The 23,986-nt window shown below is 39.0% G+C and overlaps 1 protein-coding gene across 3 annotated transcripts in view; it reads left to right on the plus strand.

The window, feature by feature from the left end:
• The window catches only part of GABPA (GA binding protein transcription factor subunit alpha), a 37,828-nt gene that overhangs the window by 2,992 nt on the left and 10,850 nt on the right, over positions 1–23,986 (plus strand). For all 3 annotated transcript variants that reach the window (XM_010590347.3, XM_003410325.4, XM_010590346.3), the window contains exons 2-6: positions 1,975–2,076; positions 5,702–5,846; positions 12,444–12,528; positions 15,874–16,119; positions 20,728–20,922. In XM_010590347.3, the coding sequence (XP_010588649.1) occupies positions 2,000–2,076; positions 5,702–5,846; positions 12,444–12,528; positions 15,874–16,119; positions 20,728–20,922 (748 nt within the window). In that variant the 5' untranslated portion in view covers positions 1,975–1,999. The remainder of the gene's footprint in view (positions 1–1,974; positions 2,077–5,701; positions 5,847–12,443; positions 12,529–15,873; positions 16,120–20,727; positions 20,923–23,986) is intronic.

Genomic DNA, 23,986 nt, shown 5'->3' on the forward strand with positions numbered 1-23,986 from the left:
TTTTGGATAACTTTCATCTTTGCACTTTGATGATGATCCAACAAGGGAAGAAAGATTGTAAATATAATAATAATTACATAATATGTTAGAAGACAAGTGCTTTGGAAAAGAAGAAAAAATAAAGTGGTATAGAGGAGACAGTTTACAGAGTTTCGTGGGGACGATCAGGGTCCCATTGAGAAGATGAGATCTGAGCCAAGGCTTGAAAAAGGAGAGAGATTTAGCCAAGAGGACATCTGGGGGGAGTACGTTCCAGGTGGACTGAACAGTGAGAGCGCAGGGCTCAGTGCAGGGCCCGTGCCAGGAAAGCAAGGAGGCCAGTGATAAGTTGGTGGTGAGGTAGACCATGGAGGGCCTCATTGGTCATTGTGAAGTCTTTGGATTTTACCGAGGCTGGTATTGGTTGCTATGTGTCAGTATCAGCTTCACTGCAACAGGTGTGTTTTTTTCACCCCACCTGAGATAATGTACCCTTAACTTGATATTCAAACATAGCATAGTTGAACCCTACCTGGAATAATGTATACTTAAGTTGACATAGGAAACCCTGGTGGCATAGTGGTTAAGTGCTACAGCTGCTAACCAAAGGGTCGGCAGTTCGAATCCACCAGGCACTCCTTGGAAACTGTATGGGGCAGTACTGCTCTGTCCTTTAGGGTCGCTATGAGTTGGAATGGACTCGACGGCACTGAGTTTGGGTTTTTTTGGGTTAAGTTGATACACCTAATGAGTGATGTTACGGAGCCGCAGGCACTTTAACCTCAGTGTCCTCTGGGTCGTTTATATGTAAGGGTGGGGGCTCAGAATAAGATTGTTGTCGTTCTTGTGTGCCGTCCAGGCAATTCCAAATCATAGTGACCTTATAGGACAGGGTAGAACTGCTCCCGTAGTGTTTTCTAGGCCATAATCTCTCGAGCAGATAGCTAGGTTTTTTCTCCTGTGGAGCAGCTGGTGGGTTCAAACCACTGATCTTTTGGTTAGCAGGCAAGCACTTAACCATTGTGCTACCAGGGCTCCTTCAAAATAAGATAGTACTATGTAAAGCATTTGATACAGTGCCTAGCACTCAATAACGCTGGTTATTAATAGGAATGAATATTTGAATTCTTTTTCTATTCGTACACTTGAATTCAAGATTTTGTCAAATCTTGAGAGTAGGAGCACAGATCTTTTGCCAAAAAAATATGGAATATCAAATTTAAGGGACATTCTTTGAACATCAAAGATGTACCTTTTTAGATGTAGTAAATTTAGAAAGCTCTACACATGCTGTGTACTGAGGCTGTAGATGGATTCCAGAGACAAGTTCATGACTCACAGCCAGAGAGTAACAGAACCTGGAACTTACAGCATTAATGCCTCTGAAACTGAAGTAGTGGTTTCTTCAAAATGTATAAAACCACATCTGAAAAAAAAAAATACTAGTGTGTAATCAGAGCAATAATCTATGTACCTGTAATTACTTTGTTACCTTAGATTGCTGTTTTAGAATATTGTACTTGCATTTGTAAGATAAATGTTTTATAACACAGATTCTAACAAGTAAATTCATTTATATCGCAGTCAGTGGGGCTCTTGGCAGTACATTCTGCTAACATGTACAGATTTTAGCTGAACGGTTGTAGTTTATCTCCATGTTGATTTTTAAGCTACAGGTTTAAATCTATTATTAAGATTACGAGTTGCTATAATACAGTTAACATGCTCTTACACTTGCTTTCAAAATAACATCAGTTAACTTATTGACTGAGATTGGGCCTAAATGCATCCCTGTAAATCAGATGGAATGGTGAAGTCACGTCAGGCTAATAAGCACCAGTTAAACACTGTTTGTGGCTTCTCTTCTGGACATGACGATCGCGTCCCTCTCTCCTACGTACCCTCTGCTTTTATTTGGAATTGGGTCTCTGCTTCCTGGATAGCATTTCTGTTAATGCAGTAATTTCAAAGTGTTTTAAAATTTGACTCTTGAAGGACTGCTCTCTGGAAGACTTCAGCCATGACTAAAAGAGAAGCAGAGGAGCTGATAGAGATTGAGATTGATGGAACAGAGAAGTCAGAGTGTACAGAAGAAAGGTTGGTGTTTTCCGAATTCATCACTTTTTATCTATCTATCTATCTAATGAAAATCAAGGATCAAGACATTGCTTGTTCGTTTTTTAACTCACCTCAGCATTTTCGAGGCTTATGTATTGCTTTTGTTTTCTCTGACTTAATGGATTTCTAGCTGGGAGGGAAAGACACTTTTAAACTAAAATTAGAGATAAATGTAGTTTATAATGATCAAGCAGTTGTGATATTTTTTTCCTCTAGGGCAGTATTTAATTTCTTATTCCTTTCCTCAATGCTGGTTACTTTTATTTTAGAAATAACAACTTAATTCATTCCTGATTTAACAAATATCAGTAACTGCCATCGGCTAGTAACCACCAGGAACATGTTCAATAAGTGAGACAGTGTCTGCCGTGGTAGAGGCCACATTGTATCTGAGGAGGCATGCAGGCACGTGGGTGATCATATGTTCAGTAGTAAGTTTAGTGCAGTGAAAGATGGTAATTCTGCTATTGCCTTTTCTATTAAGGAAGGAGGGCGGTGGTGATGAGTTTAGAATCCAAGAGAAAACAGACATAGAAAAAAGAGCTGGGAATCAAGCAAAGAAGGCTGATGAAGGTAATGGCTAAATAGTCCCTGTTTTACTCTGTAAAGCAGGTGATGAGATAATATGCTGAAAGTCAGAGGGACTGAGAGCAGTAGAGAACTTCAGAGACTAATACAGGTTTAGAACAGCTGTGGTAGAAAGGGACAAGGAGATATCCCAAAGGTCAGGTAGGATGCTGGATGTTGAAAGTGCAGCTGGGATAAAAAAAAATCTTAAATTTTTGATGGAGCTTTTCAACACGTTTGGTTGTGCTCTTTTCTCCGGGGGCGGGGTAGGGGGGGAGAATACATACTTCTTGGTTTTTTTTTTCTAATCCATTAATTTTTATATTTAATTTGGGAGGCTAACGAATTACCCCAAAACTTAGTAGCTTAAAACAACAAGCATTTATTATTGCACACTGTTTCTCAGGGTCAGGAACCTGGGAACTTGGGTGGGTGGTTCTGGCTCCTGGTATTTCCTGAGGTTGTACTTTAAGCTGTTGGACCGGGCTGCAGTCATCTGAATACCTGACTGGAGCTAGACGATCTGTTTCCAAGATCACTCACGAGACTGTTGGCGGGACACCTCAGTCTCTCACCCCGGGGCCCCGCTAGAGTGCTGCTGAGGACATGGTAGCTGGCTACCCCGCAGTGGAAAGGATGTGGAGGCAGAGGCTGCAGTGTTTTTTAAATAACTTAATTTCTGAAGTGATATTATACTTCTGACTTAGTCTTTTGGTCTCACAATCCAACTGTGGTGTACAACGTGGGAGGGGACTACAGATGGGTGTAAGCGTCAGAAGGTGGAATGCCTGGGGGCCATCATGGAGCTTGGTGTACACATATTTATTTTTATACACACACACTCACACAAGTGCCCGTATTTGCTCTGTGACCCTTCACAGAAGACTTTTGTAGGGCCCTGGTGTAAGCTATTGGTAGCGATCGTGTTGATCTGGGGAGTAGCTGTGTAAAGGAGCAGGTAGTTGCTATTTAACTAGCAGATTATGGCTCTACGGGAATTTAGGTCCAGTGATGTGAGGTCATCCACAATTTTTCAAGAGAAATTGAAAATTCAGATTTTTATATAAAATTTTGCAAGGTTTAAATGGCAACGAAAAAATTTAAATTTTTAAAAAATGTTGAGTCCATATAAAATGTCTTTCAGAACACCTTAAAGCAACATCTGAAGCTTTTAAAGTCATTTTTACAAAAAAAAGAAATATAGCCTGCGATGCCAAAGTTTACTGAGCCAAATAACCTAATTTTTTTACCTTGAGAAATAGCAGTAGTTTAGTATTATTTTAATGTTTTTATTCATGTTTTTATGTCTTAAAAATATGTTTTATATATTGTCTTAAAGTTTTAGAAAAAATGTGGGCTGTGTACATTCATTGAATATCTTGAGTGGTATATAGCACATTATACTTAAAATTTATGTGAAAGTGGAACTGGACGAATTTTTTAATATTGTTTTTGACAACTGCAAATGAGATTTAAATCATATTTAAAAGTTTTGAAGTTTAATTAAATTTAAAGTTTACTAATTCAGCAAATATTTATTTGTACCTGTCTTTGGCCCCACATAAAGATCTAAAGAAATGTAGCTAACCAAAAGGTCAGCCGTTCAAGCCCACCAGCCACTCCATGGGATAATGATGTGGCAGTCTGCTTCCGTAAAGATTGTTGTTGTTAAGGGCCATCAAGTCTATTCCATCTCATAATGACTGCGTGTGACAGAGTAGAACTGCCCCATGGGGTTTCCAAGGCTGCAGATCTTTATGGAAGCAGACCGCCATATGTTTCTTCTGAGTTAGTGCTAATGGGTTCGACGCTGACCTTTGGGTTAACAGCTGAACTCTTAACCACTGTTCCAGTAGGGGTCCTCCTGCAAAGATTACAGCCTTGAGAACCCTATGGGGCAGTCTAGCCTGCCCTGTAGGGTCGCTATGAGTCAAAATCTACAAAATGGCAGCAAGTCATTTTTTAGGATTTGAGGTGTGAAAAAGAGTCCTAGGAGTTTTAAAGGAGACATACTGATATATATTTTTTAATGTGGAGCTATAGTAAATATTGAAGTACCTGGGTGGTATGAAAGGTTTATATGCTCAGCTGCTAACTGTGAGGTAGGGGTTGGAGTCCACCCAGAGGTATGTTGGGAAAAAGGCCTACCAATCTACTTCTGAAAAAAATCAGCCATTGAAAACCCTGTGGAGCACCACTAAATTAAATAGTTGTGTTCCTTGAATAAATATATCATTACGGTATTTTATTTACTGAATCCGCTTTTGTTGGGGGGGAAAACCCTATGGAGCACAGTTTACTCTGACATACATAGAGTTGGAGTCAGCCGATGGCAACTGGTTATGCCAGTTAAAACCAGTAATTTCTAGATTAAGTTAAATGGGAAGTATTTTATATAACTTAGATTTTCATATCTTAGCAATTTACACTTATTAAGTTGTATTTATATTAAGAAGGGAAATTGATGAGTACAGGTGGCACACAGATTTTAAGGAGACATTTTATTTCCTCCTGGGCCTAAAATTCTTCAAAATAACCTCCAAATATAAGTGCAGACATTTTTCCTTAAGTATTGTATATATAAAATTTATATGTGTATACACACATTGGAGCCCTAGTGGCTGAGTGGTTAAGAGATCAACTACTAACCAAAAGGTCAGCAGTTCAAATCTACCAGCTGTACCTTGGAAACCCCATGGGGCAGTTCTACTCTGTCCTGTAGGGTCACTATGAGTCGGAATCCACTCGACGGCATTGCATTTGGTTCTTGGCGTACATACATGCATATGTATATACACAATGAGACATGTTTTCAAGGGTACTTTAAATTTCAAGCTAGCATTTCTTCGTACAATTCAATATTGTGTTTCATAGAACTAGCTGGCAACGAGCGTACTACTGTGGATAGCGTCTACGTAAAATGAGTTTTCAAAGACCAGAAATGTATTTTGATCTTTAGTTTTGTCTTTAGCGTATTGTTTCTTTAATATCTAGGGTAAATATGTAATTGTTAACTGTCATATCCTTTAATATTTAGCATCGTAGAACAAACCTATACCCCGGCTGAATGTGTGAGCCAGGCCATAGACATCAATGAGCCAATAGGCAACTTAAAGAAACTACTAGAACCAAGACTACAGTGTTCATTGGATGCTCATGAAATCTGTCTGCAAGATATCCAGGTAATTTTATTTTTTGAGCTTTATACATCAGCATTTAAGTCTGCATAGAAATGTTTTTGTTAGCCTTTTATCACTATAGCTATAGCTATTATCTCACAACTAAATTTGACCTGTATTATATAAAATTTGGAGCGCTGGTGGTGCAGTGGTTAAGAGCTCGGCTGCACACCAAAAGGTCAGCAGTTTGAATCTACCATCTGCTCCCTGGAAACCCTACGGGGCAGTTCTATTCTGTCCTGTAGGGTTACTCTGAGTCGGAATGAACTCGACAGCAATAGATTTGGTTTTTTTGATATTATAAAATATAAGCAAAAATTTTCTCCATGTAAAGTTACTTTTATAGATGGCGTACTAAATTAATCATTCTCTTTTAACTTTGTTTCACAAATATAAAATGAGAAACCAAAAATACCAAACCCATACTGACTCATAGCGACCCTACAGGACAGAGTAGAACTGCCCCGTAAAATGAGAAGTTAAAATAAATTTGAATCAGTGCTTAGAGTAGTAGGAAGCACATTGACCTTGGAAGCTGAAGAATTGTGTCCTCCTCACAACCTGTTTTTAAGCTAACTTTTAACCTTTTCCAGGCTCAGTTTTCTCATTTTTAAAGGAGGTAATTGACTAAATGATTTCTACATTCCCTTCCATCTCTTTGCTCTGGTGGTCAATTTTTGATAAGAATATAAATATCAATTTATGTATTTCTTGGAGTTTATTGCAATGGGATTGAACAAAATCTTGATACATGCTACAGTATGGAGGGAGCATAAAGACATTATGCTGACCGAATGAACCAATCACAGAAGGACAAATATTGTATGACCTCACTTATATGAAAAGGCAAATGTACAGAGGGGGGTTAATGGTGATGGAAAATCACATTGATTAAGGGTAGGGTTGCAGAGCCAAGTATTGTAATTGTACACTTGTAAAAAGGTGAATTGGCAAAAGCTGTGGGATAGATATTGTCATGAATTATGTCCCCCCAAAAATGTGTGTATCAACTTGGTTAAGCCATGACTTTCCATATTGTGTGGTTGTCCTCCATTTTGTGATTGTAATTTTATGTTAAGAGGATTAGGGTGGGATTGGATCAGGTCACTGTCCTGATCCAATGTAAAGGGAGTTTCCTTGGGGTATGGCCTGCACCAGCTTTTATCTCTTAAGAGATGAAAGAGAAGCAAGCAGAGATTTGGGGACCTCATACCACCAAGAAAGCAGTGCTGGGAGCAGAGCACGTCCTTTGGACCTGGGATCCCTGCGTGAAGAAGCTCTTAGTCCGGGGGAAGACTGATGAAAAGGCTGACAGAGAAAGCCTTCCCCTGGAGCTGACACCCTGAATTTGGACTTTTAACCTACTTTACTGCGAGAAAATAAACTTCTCTTTGTTAAAGCCATCCACTTGTGGTATTTCTGTTGTAGCAGCACTAGATAACTAAGACATATATTTATAACAGTGACCAAGGAGGGGAAAACAAGTAGCTACCAAGATTGCTTATGTGCAACCAAACACCTCATGGGATTTGGTTCCTTGGTTTGGAGGTTTAGGGTCATGGTTTCATGGGACATGCCAGTTAAATGGCCAAATAACATGTTTAGTGCTTCTGTTCTACCTCCTAGTTAGTTGCGTAGCACCTGGGGTCCTAAAAGCTTAGAAGGAGCCATCCAAGCACGATAATTGACCTCTATTCACCTGGAGCAACAGAGGAAGAAGCAGAGTCAGGAATAGGAGGAGGATATGGAATGTGTGGCTAATTGCCTCCGTGAATAACTATCTCCTTTGCCGTGAGACCAGAAATACTGGGTGATGTCCGGCTACCATTACTAAACATTTTGATCAAAGATTCCATGGAAGAATCCTTCTAGTCATAAGGAGGAAAATGCAGAACAAAATTTCAAAATCTCATGGACTTTAGATTTTGTGGCACGATGGAGAGTGGACTGACCCCTGAAACTATTACCCTGAGATAATCTTTAAACCTTAAACCAAAAATATCCCATGAAGTCACTTTAAAACCAAACAATAGTTTAGCTTAACTAGTAAAAAAAGGCCTGCCGTCAGCATTATGCTCTTTTAAGACTTACCTGTATGGGATCAGATTGACAACCCAAACCCAGTGCCCTCAGGTCGATTCCGACTCATAGCGACCCTATAGGATGGAGTAGAACTGCCCCATAGAGATTGACAACAGCAACTCAAAAAATCAGATAGTAAATTTAGGAGGCAAGGAGTTTATGTTAATGGGAGAGGAACAACTCAGGAAAAAAATGGTGAATGAGAGTGGTTACATAACTTGAAGAATGTAATCAGTGCCACTAAATTGTACATGTAGAAATTGTTGAATTGGTATATGTTTTGCTGTCTGTATTCCTAACAATAATAAAATAAATAAAATTTAGAAAAAAAAACTTGAAAAAAGATTATAAATACCAATTTTTGTATATACTTGGAATTTATTACAATAGGAAGGATCCCTGGTGGCACCGTGGTTAAGTGCTTGGCAGGTAATCAAAAGGTCAGCTATTAGAACCCACCAGCCCACTCTGCAGGAAAAAGATATAGCAGTCTGTTTCCGTAAAGATTTACAGCTTAGGAAACTCTATGGGGCAGTTCTGCTCTGTCCTGTGGGGTCCCTATGAGTCATAATCGACTGGATGGCGATGGGTTTGGTTTTGGGTTGGGTTGATGATGAAGTGGTTAAGTGCTTCTGTGGGAGAAAGATGTGGCAGTCTGCTTCCATAAAGATCACAGCCTTGGAAACCCTGTGGGGCAGTTGTACTTTGTTCTGTAGGGCTGCTATGAGTCCATATCAACTCAAGGGCAATTTTTTTTTAATGTTATTGTTATTATAATTATAGAATTTAAGATTTTTCTCTCCCAAGTGAGAGGATAAATTAGCACAGTTGTTTTGGAAGGCCATTTGGCATTCATAATTAATGCTATTATTAAAACCAAACCTGTTGCTGTCAAGTTGATTCTGACTCCCGGTGACCCTACAGAACAGAGTACAGCTGCCCCACAGGGGTTCCAAGGAGCAGCTGGTAGATTCAAACTGCAGACCTTTTGGTTAGCAGCCGAGCTCTTAACTGCTGCACCACAAGGGCATGTTATTAATAGATAAATGTTATTTATTAATTGTTCCTACGGAAATAATCACCTTGGTAGGAAGAGTTGTATGTATGAGGCTGTTCATTTGGATGGTTATGAAGAAACTGAAAACAACTCTAATGTCTCAAAAATGGGCTTAGATAAATAAATTCTACTTACTGGAATTCAGTGCAGCCATTAAAAATTAGTGAACTAGAGCTACATGGGTAAGATACACTGAGTGAAAAAATAATTCCATAACACTCTTATTTTATTTTTACATCAGTTCTTTGAAATCAATTTATTCTTTTATTTTTTAATAATATTTTGTTTTAGGTGAAAGTTTACACCGCAAATTAGATTCCCCTTTAACAATTTTTATACAAATTGCTCCATGCCACTGGCTACAGTTTTTACAGTGTGTCAGCATTCTCAATACTTCCATTCTGTTCTGTTTCCATTGATCTAATTTCCCCTCCCCTACTTGCCTTTTTTCATCTTTGCTTTTGGGTAAATGTTGACTGTTTGGTCTCATTTTTATTTGTTTAAGGGAGCACATCACTCATGGGTGATAGTTTATTTTATAAGCCGATCTATTACTTGGCTGGAAGGTGACCTGCAGAAATAGCTTCAGTTCCAAGTTCAAAGGGCACCTTAGGGTGATAGTCTCGGGGGTTCCTCTGGTCTATGTCAATCCAGTAGGTCTGGCGGTTTTTGTAGGAATTTGAGTTTTGTTGTACATTCTTCTCCTACTCTGTCTGGAACCTACTATTGTGCCCCTGGTCGGAATGGTAAGTAGTGATAGCCAAGCACCATCTGGTTCTTCTGGTCTCAGGTTAGAAGAGGCTATGGTTCGTGTGGGCCTTAGTCCCATGGACTAGTTTCTACTTTGAGCTTTCAATTTCCTTCCTTCTCTTTTGCTCCACACCAGTAGAGACCAATAGCTGTATCTTAGGTGGCCTCCCACAAGCTTTTAACACCCCAGATGCTACTCACCGAACTAGATAGGTTTTAGAATGTTAGTAGAACATTATCTTGTGAACTATGTTATGCCAATTAACTAAGTTGTCCCCAAGACTATGCTTCCAAGCCTTTTGACTCAATAAACCAATCCTGCGAGTTGTTTATGGCTAGAACTTCTCCATAACTGTACCCCTTATGTGGTTTGTTATATATGTGGATATACAAGCAGCACACACAAACATGTATATACATATATGTGCATATATCTACAAATATAGCCATATATGTACGTGTATTTACTTGCATCTGCCTTCCTGTACGCATATATGCATTCATATGTACCTGCATAACTATACACATATTTGGTTGTTTTCACTGTTGCTGCAAAATTGTATATGCTATAGCATTTACTGAAATTGTCCCTTATTCTTGTATACTTCTTAGTGTATTTTTTTATCTTGGTCATGTTATGCTAACTTCAGTCATATTTGGGATTGGCTTGCCCACCACCAAAAGTAACAAGTGTTCACTATCTAGAAGGCGATTTGCTCTCCTTCTCCCTCCCATCCCTGGTAATCATCAAAGAACTTTGCTTTCTGTGTGTATATCTATTCTTGAGTTTTTATAATAGTGGGACCATACAGTATTTGTCTTTTTGCAATGGACGTATTTCACTCAGCGTGATGTCCTCCAGGTCATCCATGTTATGTTTTGGGGACTCCTCATTGTTCTTTATAGTTGTGTAGTAGTCTGTTGTGTGCATGTTCCACAAGTTGTTTATCCATTCATACGTTAATGAGCACTTAGGGTGTTGAAATGAATTTATTCTTAATCACGTTCTGTAGAAACTGAGACTCAAAAAGGTTAAGTTATTCCCCATTATATAAAGGGGTACACTTTAATTTGAACCTAGGCCTGTAATACTCCAAACTCTCTTCCCTTGTTTGAGGCAAACTTTTATGAAGGTTTGTAGTGAATAACTTGCTTAATGTCACTAGAATTTGCCTAATTTTTCTTACGTGTTAGATAAAGGAGAATCTGGACTTGATAACCTTTTAGTTGTCTTTCAGCTGTAACATTTGTTGCTTCTTTTATAATACCTGATCTAACCAAAATCAAAGTATGGCCTGCAAAGTAACCAGTGTCCACCATAGGTTCTCAATAAATATTAGTTGGCCAGATGGAAATACTCATAATTCATGGTCTAGAGTTCAGAGCTAGCCTAGGATCTAAGAGCTTTTGCAGTCTTCCCTGTTCACGTCACACATATATCCTCTCTAAAGTATGTATATGAGGATGGCAATTTATGCTTTCCAAGTCAGTTAATCCAAATATACCTTTTGAGTAAGAATACTTGCTCATCCTAGAAAGTCTTTTGTATTTAAATTGTATTCTGACTCGAAAGCTGATGCAAAGACAGCCAAGTGCACGTCTTTGAGGAGTATCACACAGGATCGTCCTTGAGTTTTGTCTCGTGCCAGCTCTTACTGAGCTAGTACAGTCGTATGTGAGCACTCGCCACATGCCATAGCTTCTAGTGGATAATACCAGTGTCTGTTAGATAGGGGGAGAAACTCTGACATCAGGAGAATTTTTAACAAAGTGTTTTAGACAGAGACCATTATGTTAAGAAGCAAAACTGCCACATTTGACCTGTCTGTCTGCAGTCTGTATCATAACTGTTCAAGTTAGTTGCATAGTCACTTTAAGATTTTGGTATACATGTGTGTCTTTTTTATATTAGAAAATTTCTCTGTACCATAACCAGATTATTGGCTGAATTCCTGGGAATGAGCGTGGGGAGAGCTTTGTACCTAAGGCTGTATGATATGCTGACGCACGGTATTTACAATAATTATGATGCAAACCCTTTTTAAAGCTGGTGACATAAAATGTCTGGAAGTAAGAATTACTTCTTTTTATTGTCAGTTTGCTGTTGTGTGAAATGATATAAATGATATAACGGGGAAGAAAGCATGACTACTGAGAATAAAGAGTCATGACTAACGATATTCTTTGCTAGGTCAGGTACTAAGGTCATAAGTCCTATAACTTTGATTAGCTTTGTGATCAGAGATTTAGAGTTGACCCTGATCCTAAACATGATCTGTAGCATTGGTTACAAGGAAGGTAAGCAAAATGCTACGCTAATAGGTAAATTGTCACCACCAATTAAAAGCCCTTGTTTATTCATGACATAAATAGCATTATCTTTTACTTTAAATACATTTACAGAATGAACAATTACCTTTTAGTGTTACTGACAATCCTGAACTAGACTTCCAAGGTAGAAAAAAATCACAGCTTAACTGTATTATTCATGTTGTTCTTTATTACTACCTTGGTGCTTAAAATATTTTCAGTTTTGGCAAAGAATTAAACGATATGATAATTTGGAATAAATAAATGTGTTTTTACAATTTAATTAGTATGTTTCAATAATTGTCCCGTTTAGTACATCCATGTGTTGTGATAAACCAAAGGCAGGGGCCTTAATCTAATTATTGAACTAAAATAATCTTACTTATTTTACCCGTATTTAGCTGGATCCAGAGCGAAGTTTGTTTGACCAAGGAGTGAAGACAGATGGAACTGTACAGCTTAGTGTACAGGTAATTTCTTACCAAGGTAAGTTGCTTTAAAAAAAAAAAAAAAGTTCCCATTGAATGGATTCTGACTCAAAGCAACCTTCAGCGGCAGTTATTTAAGATTTTAGCTCATGTACAGTAACAGTGTTTTGTAAGCTTTAGGTGTTTGAGAAGGTTGTATAAATTAATGTGATGTTATAATGTTATTTAGTCATGTCTACATAATTCTCTAAAAAAGGTGTGCTATCATTTATCTAGTCAAAACATGCTTTTCCTTCAGGTGTCATACCCATCAGGGTGAAATAGGTAGTATAGCACATTCTAGCTAGCTTAATCAGAAACGGTAGTAAAAGCAGAATCATTTCATAAAGTTTTCACTGGCTAATGCTTTTCAGAAGTAGACTGCCAGGTCCTTCTTCCTAGTCTGTCTTAGTCTGGAAGCTCAGCTGAAACCTGTCCTCCATGGGGGACCCTGTTGGTATCTGATCACTGGTGGCATAGCTTCCAGCATCACAGCCACATGCAAGCCCCCACAGTACGACAGACTGACAGATTGTAAGGACGGTCCAGGACTGGGCACTGTTTCATTCTGTTGCGCATAGGGTCACTATGAGTTGGAACCGAAGGTACCTAACAACAACAAAAGCAGAATCTTGGAGAGAGCTGGAGGAACAGGTTCTACCAACTTTGCATGGTGACTTTCTCCAGTGTAGTCCTAGCTACCACACTGCAGAACTGGACAGCCAAAGAAGCTGCTGCCCTGTCATGATCTGGAAAATGACAAATCTGGAAGCCACACTATAGCTGTAGCTATTGACCAAGAACCATGCTGCCTCAGCACTGATCCACAGTGTCCCAAAAATCGATGCTCTGTGCCAGTTTGTCCTCTCTTCACTCATTTCCAAGTAGAAGCCTTATGCTAGTGCTTCTAGAACCTAAATCACATCTGGACCCCTAGCTGCAGGGAAATCTAGTCTCAACAGTTTAGCAAGGAGAGAGAAATTTACTCAGGATATGGAATGACCCCGTCAGCCATGACCATCACAGAATTCAACTGCTTGTGCATAAGTGTACGAGTTGGAAAGGAAGGTAGGAAGCCGTTTTAAATAGGTTGGATTTTGTTTTTAAAACTGTGGCTTGTTGGGATTTCTAATAAATTTTAGAATAATTTTAATCTCTGAACATACTATATTGCTTACAATTGGATTTCACAAACTAAAGTTTTCCTGAGGCTATGAAAATTGTAGTTACCTGCTTCTAGTCCTTAATCCCCCCTGACTTGACTGTTGTTAGAAATAGGAAAGCTCATTGTTTTTATCTTCAAAAGCCCCTCAGTACAAGTGTGTTTAAGAAGAGTTGACTTGATGGAATTTCCGTGGAGGATTCCTGCTGTCGTCAAGTTGATTATGACTCATAGCAACCCTATAGGACAGAGTAGAACTGCCCCATAGGAATTCCAAGGAGCACCTGGTGGATTCGAACTGCCGATCTTTTGGTTAGCAGCTGTAGCTCTTAACCACGACGCCACCAGGGTTTCCTAATGGAGTACAGGGAATACAGTTTAGGAGAAGCTTTGTTTGTTTTTTAAATTCTGACTATTTTTATCATGTATGCTTGAAAAAAGTGACTTCTCTTTACAGCACTTAATGAATAACAGTACGTTTTCTTATAAAACTGACTCCCAGGTAGAGTTTTTTTTTTTTTTTTGAGTTTAAGTTGAGTTTTATTTTTCTTTCAAGTACACTTTGTTCTGTTCAATTCTGATTGTAGCAGACTCAAATGAGCACACACTATCTGTTAAATAACATGATACAGTTTCATAGAGCTGTTATTTTAACAGAAGTGTTTGAGATTATTTCATAGTTTGTTAATTCTGTTTTGACTGTACAGATGATTACCTTTTAGAGAATTACATAGACACGACTAAATAAAATAACTGCTTTTATGGCATAATTTCTTTGTTTATCATAATTTCTGAAACACTAGTTTAAATACTTTCATTCTGAGTGAATAGGTACTGAGAAGTCTCTATAGTGTTAGATCATTACTACCTCTTTATTTTTATCTTTTCCATAGGCATTGATAGTTCTTAACCCATTTCTGTTGGGCTTTGAATATCTTGTAGATTTGGCTTTTTCTTCATTCAATTGAAAATGAAAATCAGAATTTAATATTCTGAATTTCATTTAACAAACTCAGCATTTACTTATTTTTGAAACATGTACATTGTCCTCTAAAAAGAAAAGCGAAGTCAGTGGATAATTTTAATTTGTGCTTGTCATGGATTGAATTATGTCCCTCCAAAGTATCAGTTTGGCTGGGCTGTGATTCCTGGTATTGTGTGATTTTCTTACGTTTTGTAAATCCTGCCTCCGTGATGTTAATGAGGGAGGATGGGTGGCGGTTGTGTTAGTGAGGTGGGACTCATCTACAAGGTTTGGTTGTGTCTTGGGGCAATCTCTCGAGAGATAAGAGGAAAAGGAAGCATGTAGAGAATGGGGAACTCATACCACCAAGAAAGCAGTGCCAGAGCAGAGTGAGTGAAGCTCCTAGTCTAGGGAAAGGTTGATGAGAAGGCCAACAGAGAGAGAGAAAGCCTTCCCCTGGAGCTGACACCCTGAATTTGGACTTTTAGCCTACTTTACTGTGAGAAAATAAACTTCTCTTTGTTAAAGCCATCCACTTGTGGTATTTCTGTTATAGCAGCGCTAGATAACTAAGACAGTGCTTAAAGGATATTTTAAAATCCTAAGGTAAGGTAGCTACTCATCTATACGCTCCCTGGTGTAGTTTTTACTTTCTATTCCGTATTGGTATCTTTTTTTCCTCCTAATGTTTGCAAGGCGTGTTTGTGTATGTGTGCACACACCGCGCGCGCGTGTGTGTATTAAGCATTTTAGACTTACAGAAGAGTTGCAAGAATAGTAAAAGAATTCCTGGATACCCTCACCCAGGTTCCTCAAATGTTAGTTTTTTATTAGATTTGCTTTTTTCTCTATCCTTTTCTCCCATACATACGTATTTTTTTTAATTGTAAAGAGTAAGTTGCAGACATGATGGCCCTCTATCCCTAAATATATCAGTGCCTGTATTTCCTAAAAAAAAAAAATTTCTTTTACATGACCATGGTATAATTATCAAAATCAGAAAATCAGTGCTGACATAATACTGTTATCTACAGACATTCTAGTAAATTGTCTTTGTGTTGATTGTTAACAGGAATCCACTAATTTCTCTAGACATGTTGCTAAAATATTTAAAATGCATTTTTTTGTATACTATTTGTTCCCGTTTGGGAACGTATGCATTAAGCTGTAAATTTTGTTCTTTAGTGGCTTTTCTATTTTCGTATACATTTACAGTGTTTTTCTTATTTCCTGTTAAGGAATTGAGCCAAAGCTAAACATCCTTGAAATTGTCAAACCTGCGGAAACTGTTGAAGTAGTTATAGACCCAGACGCCCACCATGCTGAAGCTGAAGCCCATCTGGTTGAGGAAGCTCAAGTGATAACTCTTGATGGCACAAAACACATCACCACCATCTCAGATGAAACCTCAGAACAAGTGACGAGATGGGCAGCCGCATTGGAAGGTTACAGGAAAGAGCAAGAACGCCTGGGGATACCCTACGGTAATAAAATAGATAATTACATGTTAACTAGAATATTGGTGTTAAGTTTGACTAAGAGGACAGTAGGGTAAGTTTTGATCTATTTTAAAGGTAGAATTTTTAGGAAGAATACTGGTTTTCTATAGCATCTTATTTTTTTTTCTTGGGCTGTAACAGACATGTAAGCATGTGTAATAGACACATACTGTCCTGGGTGTTAAGAATACAGAGAAGTATAAAATATTCCTACCCTCAGAACGCTCACCTTGTAGTTGAAGAGACAGAGGATAGATGAAAAGAGATAATTGCCATAAAAGGTTACATGTTTTTAAGCTGTTAATAACTCAAAGAAAACATGCTATTAGAGTCGCAAAGGAATTATAGCGGCCTGCAGGAAAACTGCAAAGAAGGACATTCCAGACAGGAAATGTTATGTGCAGAGGCTTAGAAGTGGGAGTGTGTGTGAGTAATAAGATTTGTGGGTAAGGAGTTACTTGCCTTGTAGAGCTGTTTCTGATCGATGGAAGTGACAGTCGAAAAATGAATGCGGCAGTGGGATACGGCACGCGTCGGAGCAAGTAGAGACTGAGTGAGGGGAAAACAGGAGCGGACTATTGTGAATTTATGTGTGACCTGATGAGCCTAGACCCGGTGATTTCTGTGGGAATGGATAGACAGAGGTGGAGGAAAACAGTGATAGAACTGAGCCACTGATGGACAGGCTGTAAGAAGGTAAAAAGGGAAGGTCCAAGGGAGATTCAAGTACTGGCTTACCTTCATAAGCTTGGGTGACTAGGTAGATAATATTAATGCAGATTGGTTACATCTTCATTATGTACTTTGTGAACAGTACCACGTGCCAGGCTGTGGCATATCTAACTGTTAGATGCTAGGGTTGTGATGGTACACCCATTGCCTTCTCAGCGCCTAGTAGGGGAAGTAGGGAAGTTTGATATAGAAAGGTTTTCCAAGAAAAAGTGTTGATAGCACTTGATTTTGAAGTGATACTGGATATTTAACTGGAGGGAACCAGAGAGTAATTTCAGGTGTACAAGATTGTTAAAGATTTAGGCTGAAGATAAAGCTATATTGTATGGGACTCATTCACATTGAATTTGTACTTGAAGCCATAAAATAGATGCAGATAGACAAAAAATGTAACATTAAAGACTGGTTCCTAGATCCTGTCAACATTTACGGTTGACAAAAGAAAGGGAGACAGGAATAGCTGAAGAGATAGAAGGAAAATAAGAAATTGTATATTATATAGTGTCACTGAAACCGAGGGGGAGTTTAAGATTGTCAGAATTTTCAGACACTGCTGCGAAAGTCAAAGAGTGCCAACTGAGTGATAGCTATTAAATTTTGTGATCAGAGGGCCATTGGTAATTTGACCAAAGTACCTGTAGAGTTGAGATGAAGCTGAATTATAATAACTTGGCAGTGGAGGAATGGGGAAAATTGAATACTGACTTTTGGGGGGAGGTGAGAGATGGGAAAGAATAATGGGGGAACAAATAAATAATATTGAAGGTTCAAAAGTTTGCAGTGACCTGAGTGTATTTGTGGATAAATGGAACTAGTGGGAGAAGGATAGGCTAAAGAAGCTGGAAGAGTGTCTGTTAATTGTAGATACAGGAGCTGGATCTGAAGGACGAGATAGAGCCACTCTTCAGAGATAGGAGAGAAAAAAAAGAGAGATGGTTGAAGTTATTTAGTGTAGCGGAAACTAGTGGATGGTTTACTGGACCTTAGCAGTTTGAGAGTTTTCTCTGGAGAGGGGAAATGCTGCGAAGAAGGGAGCCTGAAAATTTTTGAAACAATGTTTTACATCGTTTGCCAGACCATCTCCAAAAACCCTTCAGGAGTGGAATATTTTATGGAAAGTTGGATATAAAAATGAGTTATAGATAGCAAAATTATACTTTCTGTGAAATTTTCTTGCCTTTATAGTACAACCTACCTGATTTTTAATTTTAATTTACAACGGGCTCTTTATTTTTGTTTGTTCCTTTTCTGTAGCATTCTGATTTTGTATTACGTATGTCATGTTTTATCTTACCTTTTGGGGTATGTCGATCATAGTCTTTTTTGGTTTGTTTTTTTTTTTAACTTTTTTATTGCATTATTTCCTCTTTCTCTGAATTCTGCTTTTTTGTTCATTTTTGTTTCTTTGAAGATTTGTTTTTAATCTTTTTAAATAATTGGTTATTCTTGCCCATCTAGTAACATGTAAAATAACTTGAAAGCTAATTAGTTTGAAGTTCTGGAAAGGGTTTCTTGACTATAAGATGGTAAAATGAGATAGTGACCATTTCATTAAAAGACTTTCAAGTATCAGTCTGTGTGTGTCGGTCTTTCTCCTGAGTCTCCTCAGCCTCTCTGGAGAAGAACTGGCCAGACACCTGTTAGAAGTAGAAGGCTGGAGTAAGCATGTGAGATTGATGTGTGTGTGAATGCTGCTTTCAGAAGTGGAATGAGAAGTTTAGGTGTGTGTGTCGGGGGTGGGGGGGTCCTTACTGTTCAGTTGGTAGACTTATTTTTTTTTTTATCATTGAGAGCAGTTCTCCCAGTGTCTGCCTTGTGTGTCTCCCCCGATCTAAAGTGTTCCTGGTGTCCGTGCATGTTGGATTGCTCCCGTTTCTTGGTTCCTGACAATGAAAGGGAGGTCCTGGAGGTTGTAATCACCCGTCTACTTTAAATCAGACCCCTTAGATACAGCCTTTAGCCTCTTCTGCAGGCAGGAATTTTCCTACTTGGTATCCTCCTCACAGACATGTTAGGTCATAGTTTCACCGACTCTGCTGAATTGGTCGTCATTCTGCTTATTGTCTTCAAAAATAGTTGAAATCCTCCATCTGTTTCTGTCATCTCCCATCTCTGTTCCTGTGTGTTTTTCATCTTCTGGAAACTCTTTTACTGTCATTTCACTAGGGTCTTGGAGAGGAGAGGCAGGCAGTAAGCCTATATGGCCAATTAGTTTTGTTAAACCAGAAATCCTGGTGTTATTTGAGGAAAAAATCAGGTGAATTCCGTTTTTCCTTAACTTTTCTGATCTTAATAATTTTCATTTATTTTGTAGAAGGAGCCCTCTCTTCTGTTGTATTCAAGTAGTGTTAAAACAGGGCACCTTGCTTTCTTAGTTCCTGTCCTTCATTTTTATCTGGGCTTTCTCTTTCCTTTTGCTCGGTATTCCTATTCTGCTCAATCTCAGTGCCACTCCTGGCAGTTTCTCCTTATTGCAGGTCTCCTTGGAAGTGATTCATGGCTCAGTTTGAAAAGCTTGTACCCTGCTTTAGCCCCTTTCTCACCATGGACCGTTGCACTCACTGCTGTCGGACTGGGCGAGACTGCTTTCAGCTGCTGCTCAGCGGGGCCTGCTGTGCTTCCAGTGAATGCTTCTCTGTTGTCTTCAGGTTTTCTCCTGCTCGGGTGGCTCAGACATCCCTTTGCTCCGTTTGCTTTCTTCTGCACAGATGCTGTTACCATGGAGGTCTCGTGGCTGATACGGGTTTTTTTGTTATTGTTACATCAGGGTCTCATCACCTGGTTTTATTGTAAATAAACATCCGTGGGTTTTGGTTTTGCTGTCTAGTTGCTTTTTTGTTTTGATGTTTGGATTCATGAAAATTAAAAAACATTATTGTCTTCCCAGAATCCTTCTCGCTTAATTTCTTTGGAAAAATCAAATAAATTCTGTGGCTATCAATCTCGTATTATTATATTTGATTTGTTTTCATTATTGACAGGCTTTTGATAATCACCTAAGCTTTATCTTTCTCACTTTCTTACTGAGTATCATACACGGAAGTGGTATGTAAGTAATAATATCTGAATGCATCATCTTCTCCGTGATAGAATACCAGTACCAAATTAATTCAGCTACTTAGTAAACGTCTCTGGGTAGAATGCTCTGTTAGGTGTCAGTGATACCTAAATATTTCAGCAGTGACATACCTATATATGTGGGCCATCTTTTTGATTTGTATGTTCAATAAGATAGTAAAAATGATTGGGAAAGTGAAATCTTGTGAATTTACCATTTATACATTCAACAAATGTATGAGCAAGGCACCATGGTAGGCACTGAAGACAGAATGGTTACAAGACACATTCCTTGTATTTAAGACCTTGATGTCTTTTGGGAGAGACAGCTGAGGAAAAAAAACAATTAGCATGTTGTGTCCACTATAAGGATAAATGGAGCCTCAACCAACTCTTCACAAGAAGAAAAAAATACGTTGTTCACATTTTGGAGACTAAGTCCAGCTCCCTAGGCTCTCCTTATGATTTTTATTTTAATGCACCAAATGATATGCTCCAGGTGATCACGTATTTTACACCGAAAGAGAATTTTGCATTTCGTTTTCCTGTATAAAATTCTAGACGGACTGAAGTGAATCCATCAGAAATTTCGTTTAAGAAATTGAAAAAGAGTTAAGGAGAAAATAAGGCATAAAAATCTTATTACTTCATGTAATAAGTTTACCTCACTTGGGCGGGGAAAAGACTCCTGCCTGGATTTTATCTGTGTGCACATGTGGGTTTATGTGTTTATCATTGACTGAAAGTTTGTGTAGTAGCTAAGATATTGTATGATATCTAAAGACAGTATTTTTTTCTTTCTAGATCCTATACAGTGGTCCACAGACCAAGTCCTGCATTGGGTGGTCTGGGTGATGAAGGAATTCAGCATGACTGATATAGATCTCACCACGCTGAACATTTCGGGAAGAGAATTATGTAGCCTCAGTCAAGAAGATTTTTTTCAGCGAGTTCCTCGGGGAGAAATTCTCTGGAGTCATCTGGAACTTCTTCGAAAATGTATGAAATCAGACTTAACTATTTACACCGTAACTTAGCTTAATTTTCTTTCTTTATATCTTTGTTTTCATCTAGTTGTTCATTGATAATTGCAATAATTAACATATATTAACTGTACAAAGCTGTGCCAAGAGCTTTATGTGCATTATCTCGCTTAATCCCTGTATCTCCACAAGTCATTCCTGAGGTTTGTTGTTGTTATTGTTAGCTGCCATCTAATCAGCCCCAGTTCTTGGTAATCTTATGCACAACAGGATTGGACTATTGTGATCCGTAGGGTTTTCATGGGCTGATTTTTGGAAATAGATCACCAGGCCTTTATTCCTTCTCTTAATCTGGAAGCCATACTGAAGCCTTTTCATCATCACAGCAGCACTCAGGCCTCCACTGACAAGCAGGTGGTGGCTGTGCTTGAGAGAGTTTTAAATAACTTGCTCAAAGTCGTGCAGCTAGGGAGTGACAGAGCCAGGATTAAAGCCCAGGCTGACTAACACCAGAGGCCAACTTCTGAAGTGAGATATGGTGCTCTACACTTCCAACCAAACCCTTTGCCATCGAGTTGATTCCGACTCAGCGACCCTATAGGACAGAGTAGAGCTGCCCCATATGATTTCCAAGGAGCACCTGGTGGATTTGGACTGCCAACCTTTTGGTTAGCACCTGTAGCTCTTAACTACTATGCCACCAGGGTTTCCTCTCTATACTTAAAACAAACCAAACCAAACCCAGTGCCGTCGAATCGATTCCAACTCATAGCGACCCTATAGGACAGAGTATAACTGCCCCATAGAGTTTCCAGGGAGTGCCTGGCGGATGCGAACTGCTGACCATTTGGTTAGCAGCGGTGGCACTTAACCATTACGCCACTGGGGTTTCCTCTCTACACTCAGCCCTCTTCAAAATAGCCTCGTCTTTGACTTCTGTTTCATCAGTCAATTCTTTTATTCACTGCTCATAGAAATTTTAGACAGTTTGTTCATAGATGGCTTCCGTCTCATTTTTCCTATTTTAGTGGGATTAAATCATTTTAAAAATCTTTATTATTAAGTGAATGGGTCTTAAGAGAGGAAGGAAGTACGGGTATGCCGCCTACCATCTTGAATTGGAAACCTTTGGTTATTAGTGTTTCCATGTTGCTTCACAAGCATCATTATTACAGTTGAGTGACTGTATAAAGAAATTAGAAACTGCTTAACTGTCCAACAAGAAGGATTCAAATAAATGTAAATTATTTTATTTGAATTGTAATCCACCTTACACTTCAGTGACTACCTGTTAAGATGTCTTAGCGGCAGCCTATTCCTTAACACTGTTTGTATGTCAGAAATGCTAGCCAGACCCACATAGTTTTTTAGGAGTACGTGAAAAAGGACAAACTCTAAGTCTGACTGGGTTTTTGTAATGGGTATGGATGAAAATGTAACAGGTAGCCTTGTGTTCTACTGCGTACCTGGAACGGAAGGATGTCTGGTGGAGAGATTTTTCACAGTAATTTAATTCTTAGGGGTTCCATCTCGAGCGCGCTCTCTGCTGTCATATACGAAATGAGCTCTGGAGAGAGGCTTTCCTTTGTTGTTTCTCTGTGTAGGTTATCTTTTATAGGAATATCTTAGATATTAAAAAAATAAATACTTATGGCACTAAAACACTTCTTACGTTGATTACATTTATAGGGTTTATTTCCCGTTTCAGTTCTTACTAGGTAATTCTGGTTGAAGGCTTGTCCTTGGTTTCACAGGTTTGCTTCTCTGTACACGAGTAAGGTAAATCCTGAATTGTTGCAGATTCTTAACGTGTGAGTCATGTTTATTGAAACATTTTCTTGTAGGAACTCTTAGGAAGTGTGAGTCATGTTTATTGAAACATTTTCTTGTAGGAACTCTTAGGGAATGGAAGAAGGATAGTGCTTAGAGTACAGTTTCGTTTTTCCCAAGTTCATGGTATTTGCTGTCTCTTCCAGGTTTGCACTTTGTTGTGGTTATCTTTTTCTGGTTCACAGACTTTTCCTAGTGCCTAGGGCAAAGCTGTGAATCTTTCCATTTCCCTGCAGTGGAATGGGTCTTCCTCAGAAAAGCTCTGCTCTAGAATCGCTGCTTTGTTTTCAGAAACTATAAACCCCTAGAGCTTAGATAAGTGTCTTAGAGAATTCATTGCTCCTCAAAGTACCTAGCTTGGAAATTTTATGCTTAGTTCAAAAATTCCCAGTTGGCGGGCTGTGTCTGGCAGAATAATTCTCAAGCCTCTCTTCTCAGAATAGGGTGCTTTGAGCACCCTGGTTTCTCTGGTAGAGTGAAGACTACTGCATATTTCTGAAAGGACCTGATTCTAATACAGAACTGTTGCTAACCCAGCATCTCTTCCCGATTTCTTCTCAGTGACCTCTCCCAGAGAAGCAACACTGGGCAGGTCTAGCTCCTCCCTTAAATATTTGTTAGTTTACCCACTAGAGCCTCCACCTTCCTGCAGTCCGTTTATACCCAGCTTCACCCAGGCCCTGTTCCAGTCCTACCGGATCCACTGTGTGCTCCTTGGTGTGAATATTGGCCTTCTGCCACCAACGAATGGAAACCTTGGTGGTGTAGTGGTTAAGTGCTATGGCTGCTAACCAAAGGGTTGGCGCTTCAGATCTGCCACGCGCTCCTTGGAAACTCTATGGGGCAGTTCTATTCTGTCCTGTAGGGTCGCTATGAGTCAGAATCGACTCGACGGCACAGGGTTTGGTTTTTTGTTTTTTGTTTTTTTTTTTGCCACCAAAGACAAAGCTCTTAGTTTACTTAGAATTTCTTTAAGGCAAAAAAAAAAAAAAAATTGTCCGAACCTTTAGTGTCTCTTGTTTCTTTATAGAATGACTCCATGCCCCTTGGGGCTTTACTTCTTAGGACTCTGCTTCCTTCCTGCAAAGCCAGGATTTGGGGTCTACCCAGTGAGTGGTACTCAGAGTTCCTCTGTGTCTTGCACTTGGCTTTCAGAAACCTTTCTTGCCCTGTGTTCTGTATTCTTCTCTGGTCTCTCCCAGGGAACAGACCAAACTTCCCAGGCTGAGAACTGGGGCTTAGAGGCTGAT

Source organism: Loxodonta africana, chromosome 20 (assembly GCF_030014295.1).
Source record: "Loxodonta africana isolate mLoxAfr1 chromosome 20, mLoxAfr1.hap2, whole genome shotgun sequence".
Lineage (NCBI taxonomy): Eukaryota > Metazoa > Chordata > Mammalia > Proboscidea > Elephantidae > Loxodonta > Loxodonta africana.